The following is a 6,240-nucleotide window of genomic DNA, read 5'->3' on the forward strand; positions in this document are numbered from 1 at the left end:
TGATGCTTCCAATGGTGGCCATGATACCTCCAATGGCGGCCATGATAGTGATGGTGGCCGTGACAGCCCCAATGGTAGCCATGATACTGCCAATGGCAGCCATGATAGCTCCAATGGTGGCCGTGATGCTTCCAATGGTGGCCATGGTATATCCAATGACAGCCATGACACCTCTGACCGCAGCCGTGATAGTGATGGTGGCCGTGGCAGCTCCAATGGCAGCCATGATGCTGCCAATGGTGGCCATGATACCCCAATGATGGCCATGATACCCCCAATGGTGGTCCGAACACCCCACTTGGTGGCCATGACAGTGATGAGTGCCATGACACCTCCACTGGCAGGCATGACACCCCCAACAGTGGCCATGATACCCTCAATGAGAGTCTTAGGAATCCTGTTGGCAGCCATGACTCCCCAGTTGGTGGCCATGACACCACCAATGGTGGCCATGATCATTCTGGCAGCCATGACACCCCCAACGGTGGCCATGATACCCTCAATGATGGTCTTAGGAATCCTGTTGGCAGCCATGACTCCCCAGTTGGTGGCCATGACACCGCCAATGGTGGCCATGATCATTCCAGAGGCCATGACACCCCTATGGTGGCCATGACACCCCCAACGGTGGCCATGATACCCACAATGATGGTCTTAGGAATCCTGTTGGCAGCCATGACTCCCCAGTTGGTGGCCATGACACCACCAATGGTGGCCATGATCATTCTGGCGGCCATGACACCCCCAAAGGCGGCCATGCTGCCTCCCAACGGGCGCTACAACCTTCCCCAACAGCGGCCACGCCACCTTCTCCCCCCGACAGGTGCCACCGCCTCCGCGGACGACTTTGGCCAAGCGCGACGGGAGTTGCTGGCCCACCTGGAGGCGGTGGCCTGGGCCCCGTATCGAGCGTCACCGGAATTTGGGCGCTTCGTGCAGTTCAAGTGGTTGGAAGGGCAGGTGGTGGGGGCCGAAGCCTTCGCCGACTTCAGGGTGTTGGGCAAGGGCGGCTTCGGCGAGGTCTGCGCCTGTCAGCGCCGCGCCACCGGCAAGATGTACGCCAACAAGCGCCTCAACAAGAAACGCCTCAAGAAGCGCCAGGGCTACGAGGTGGGGCCACCGGTGGGGCCACCGGGGGCGGGTATGGGGTAGCCACGGTGGCCATCCGGCCCCTTGGCCATCCCTCGGTCCCCTCAACTGCCCCGCTGCTTGGCGCGTGCCACCTGCATGTGCTTGGCGCGTGCCACCTGCATGTCCTTGGCATGTTCCTCCCGGTTTTTTTCCTTGGCATGTTCCTCCCATGTTTTTCTTGGCATGTTCTTCCCATGTTTTCTTTGGTGTGTGCCACCTGCATGTCCTTGGCATGTTTCTCCAGTTTTTTTCCTTGGCATGTTCTTCCCATATTTTCCTTGGTGTGTGCCACCTGCATGTCCTTGGCATGTTTCTCCAGTTTTTTTCCTTGGCATGTTCTTCCCATATTTTCCTTGGTGTGTGCCACCTGCATGTCCTTGGCATGTTCCTCACGGTTTTTTCCTTGACATGTCCTTCCCATGTTTTCCTTGGAGTGTTCCACCCGCATGTGCTTGGCTTGTGCCACCTGCATGTCCTTGGGCATGTTCCTCCCCGTTTTTTCCCTTGGCATGTTTCTCCCATGTTTTCCTTGGCATGTTCTTCCCAGGTTTTCCTTGGCATGTTTCACCCGCATGCGCTTGGCTTGTGCCACCTGCGTGTCCTTGGCATGTTCTTCCCATGTTTTCCTTGGCATGTTCTTCCCACGTTTTCCTTGGAGTGTTCCACCCGCATGTCCTTGGCATGCGCCAGCCACCCTTGTGTTCTTGACATGTGCCACCCATGTTTTCCTTGGCATGTTCTTCCCATGTTTTCCTGGTGTGTTCTACCCGCATGCCCTGGGTGTGTGCCACCTTTGTGTCCTCGGCACGTGCCACCCGTGTTTCCCTTGGTGTGTGCCACCTGCATGTCCTTAGCGTGTCCTTGGTGTGGGCTGGGCCATCGCCAGCTGCGTGTCCTTGGCGTGTGCAGGCGGCGCTGGTGGAGAAGCGGATCCTGGCACGGGTGCACAGCCGCTTCATCGTCTCGCTGGCCTGCGCCTTCCAGACCAAGACCGACCTCTGCCTCGTCATGACCCTCATGAACGGTGGCGACCTGAGGTAAGCGTGTGCTTGGCATGTGCCACGCATGTTACTGCCGGAGATGCCTCCCAGCAGCGTGTCTGGCACGTCCTTAGCATGTCCTTAGCATGTGCAGGTGCCATATGCATGCAATGAGGATGAGGCCAACCCTGGGTTCTCCATACCATGTCCCCAGTGTCTTCCCAGGTGCTGGCGTGTCCCCAGGCACTGGCGTGTCCTTAGCATGTCCTTAGCATGTGGAGGTGTCACACAGCCAATGTGGATGAGGCCAACTCTGGGTTCTTCATACCGTGTCCCCTGTGTCTTCCCAGGTGCTGGAGTGTCCCCGGGTATTGGCGTGTCCTTAGCATGTCCTTAGCATGTCCTTAGCACGTGGAGGTGCCACACATGCAATGTGGATGAGGTCTACCCAGGTTCCCCAAGCCATGTCCCCAGCATGTGTCCAGGTGCCGGCATGTCCCTGGGTACTGGCGTGTCCCCGGGTGCTGGCGTGTGCTTAGCGTGTGCTTGGCATGTGCTTAGCGTGTGCTTGGCATGTCAGGTACCACATATACAATGTGGACGAGGACAACCCCGGGTTCCCCGAGCCACGGACCGTGTTTTACACTGCCCAGATCCTGCTGGGGCTGGAGCACCTGCACCAGCACCGCATCGTCTACCGCGACCTCAAGCCCGAGAACGTCCTCCTCGATGACGCCGGTGACGTCGGGATGGGGGGGGACGTTGGGGACATTGGGGCATGTGGGGACATCAGGGACCTTGGGGGGCACAGGGACTTCGGGGGCTATGGAGACATCAGGGACTTCAGGGATTTTGGGGGATATGGGGACATTGGGGGACATTGGGGGACATTGGGGGGACATTGGGGGAATTGGAGGCGTAGGGGACATCGGGAACATCAGGGACATTGAGGGATGAGGGGACATTGGGGGAATTGAAGGCATAGGGGACATTGGGGACATCAGGGACATTGAGGGATGGGGGACATTGGGGGACATTGGGGGAATTGAAGGCATAGGGGACATTGGGGACATCAGGGACATTGAGGGATGGGGGGATGTTGGGGGACATTGGGGGAATTGAAGGCATAGGGGACATTGGGGACATTGGGGACATTGGGGACATCAGGGACATTGGGGACATCAGGGACATTGAGGGATGGGGGGATGTTGGGGGACATTGGGGGAATTGAAGGCATAGGGGACATTGGGGGGACATTGGGGGAATTGAAGGCATAGGGGACATTGGGGGGACATTGGGTACATTGGGGACATTCAGGACACAGGAGATATGGGGGACATGGGGACATCAGAGACATTGGGGGACATGGGGACATTGGGGGGACATTGGGGACATCAGGGACATTGAGGGAATTGAAGGCATGGGGACATTGGAGATGTGGGGACATTGGGGGATATGGGGACATTGGGGGGATGTGGGGACATCAGGGACATTGTGGGGATGTGGGGGACATTGGGGACATTCAGGACACAGGAGAGATGGGGGACATGGGGACATTGGGGGGACATTGCAGGGGTGTGGGGGACATGAGGTACATTAGGGACATAGGAGAATGTGGAGATTGGGGACATGGGGACATTATGGGGACATGGGGACATTGGGGGACATTGGGGGACATTGGGGACATCAGGGACATTGGGGACATTGGGGACATTGGGGGACATGGGGGGACATGGGGGACATTGGGGACATCAGGGACATTGGGGGACATTGGGGACATTGGGGACATGGGGACATTGGGGACATTGGGGACGCTGGGGACATTGGGGGACATTGGGGGACATTGGGGGACGTTGGGGGACGTGGGGACATTGGGGATGGGGACATGGGGACATGGGGACATTGGGGACATGTGGGGACATTGGGGGACATGGCGGACATTGGGGGACATTGGGGAACATTGGGGACGTTGGGGACATTGGGGGACATGGGGGACATTGGGGACGTTGGGGGACATGGGGGACATTGGGGACATTGGGGGACATTGGGGGACATTGGGGACGTTGGGGGACATTGGGGGGCATTGGGGGACATGGGGGGACATGGGGGACGTTGGGGACGTTGGGGACGCTGGGGACGTTGGGGACATTGGGGGACATGGGGGACATTGGGGGACGTTGGGGACATTGGGGACATTGGGGGACATTGGGGACGCTGGGACATTGGGGGACAGGGGGACATTGGGGACATTGGGGACATGGGGACATTGGGGACATTGGGGGACATTGGGGGGCATTGGGGGGACGTGGGGACATTGGGGGATGGGGACATGGGGACATGTGGGGACATTGGGGGACATGGTGGACATTGGGGGACATTGGGGGACATTGGGGGACGTTGGGGACATTGGGGACATTGGGGACATTGGGGACGCTGGGGACATTGGGGGACATGGGGGACATTGGGGACATTGGGGGACATGGGGACATGGGGACATTGGGGACATTGGGGGACATTGGGGGGCATTGGGGGACGTGGGAACATTGGGGGATGGGGACATGGGGACATGTGGGGACATTGGGGACATGGTGGACATTGGGGGACATTGGGGGACATTGGGGACGTTGGGGACATTGGGGGACATTGGGGACATTGGGGGACATTGGGGGACATGAGGGACATTGGGGGCATTGGGGGACATGGGGGGACATGGGGGACATTGGGGACGCTGGGGACATTGGGGGACATGGGGGGACAGGGGGACATTGGGGGACGTGGGGACATTATGGGGACATTGGGGACATTGGGGACGTTGGGGACATTGGGGACATTGGGGACGTTGGGGACATTGGGGACGTTGGGGACGTTGGGGGACATTGGGGGGCATTGGGGGACGGGGACATGGGGACATGGGGACATTGGGGGACATTGGGGGACATGGGGGACATTGGGGACATTGGGGGACATTGGGGACATGGGGACGTTGGGGACGCTGGGGACATTGGGGGACATTGGGGGACATGGGGGACATTGGGGACGTTGGGGACGTTGGGGACATTGGGGAACATGGGGGACAGGGGGACATTGGGGGACGTGGGGACATTATGGGGACATTGGGGACATTGGGGGACAGGGGGACATGGGGGACATTGGGGACGTTGGGGACATTGGGGACGTTGGGGGACGTGGGGACATTGGGGGACGGGGACATGGGGACATGGGGACGTTGGGGACATTGGGGGACATTGGGGGACAGGGGGACATTGGGGGACGTGGGGACATTATGGGGACATTGGGGACATGTGGGGACAGGGGGACATTGGGGGACAGAGACATGGGACATCGGGGACATCGGGGATGTGGAGGGTGGGGGGGGACATTGGGGACATGGAGGGGACAGAGGAGGACATGGAGGGATGTGGAGGTACAGGGGGGTTACTGGGAGGGGCTTACTGGGAGGCACTGGGAGGGTTACTGTGGTACTGGGGTGAGCAGGGCACTGGGAGGGTTCCTTGTGGGGAGGTGTTACTGGTGGTTACTGGTGCTTACTGGTGATACTGGTGCAGGCAGGGCACCAGGATGGCTTCCTGGGGGGGTTCTTGGGTTGTTACTGGTGCTTACTGGTGGTACTGGTGCAGGCAGGGCACTGGGATGGCTTCCTGGGGAGGTGTTACTGGTGCTTACTGGTGCTTACTGGTGTGGGCAGGCCACGTCCGTCTGTCCGACATGGGTTTGGCCGTGGAGCTCAAGGAGGGACAGACCAAAACCCGCGGCTATGCCGGGACCCCAGGTAGGGGACATGGGGGGGGGGACTGGGGGGGACGTGGGGGGATGTGGGGACATGGGGGGGGACCCCGGGTATGGGCAAGAGATGGGGGACATGGGGGGGACCTTGGCTATGGGGAGGGGGACATGGGGTGGGGACAGGGACCTTGGGGACAGGGAGGGCCACGGGAGGTGGCACGGAGACATGGGGGGGCATGGGGACCCCAGGTGTGGGGTGGGGACACACATGGCGGGGGACACGGGGGGACATGGGGACCCCAGGTGTGGGGTGGGGACACACATGGCGGGGGACACGGGGGGACATGGGGACCCCAGGTGTGGGGTGGGGACACACATGGCGGGG

At 60.1% G+C, this 6,240-nt stretch overlaps 1 protein-coding gene across 1 annotated transcript in view; it reads left to right on the top strand.

The window, feature by feature from the left end:
* Positions 1-6,240, top strand: part of NEURL4 (neuralized E3 ubiquitin protein ligase 4) — a 44,006-nt gene that overhangs the window by 2,479 nt on the left and 35,287 nt on the right. The window contains 4 exon segments of the mRNA XM_075725505.1: positions 824-1,110; positions 2,041-2,168; positions 2,692-2,849; positions 5,818-5,901. Coding sequence (XP_075581620.1) covers positions 824-1,110; positions 2,041-2,168; positions 2,692-2,849; positions 5,818-5,901 — 657 coding nt within the window.

The sequence above is a fragment of the Pelecanus crispus genome, chromosome 32, assembly GCF_030463565.1.
Source record: "Pelecanus crispus isolate bPelCri1 chromosome 32, bPelCri1.pri, whole genome shotgun sequence".
Taxonomy (NCBI): domain Eukaryota; kingdom Metazoa; phylum Chordata; class Aves; order Pelecaniformes; family Pelecanidae; genus Pelecanus; species Pelecanus crispus.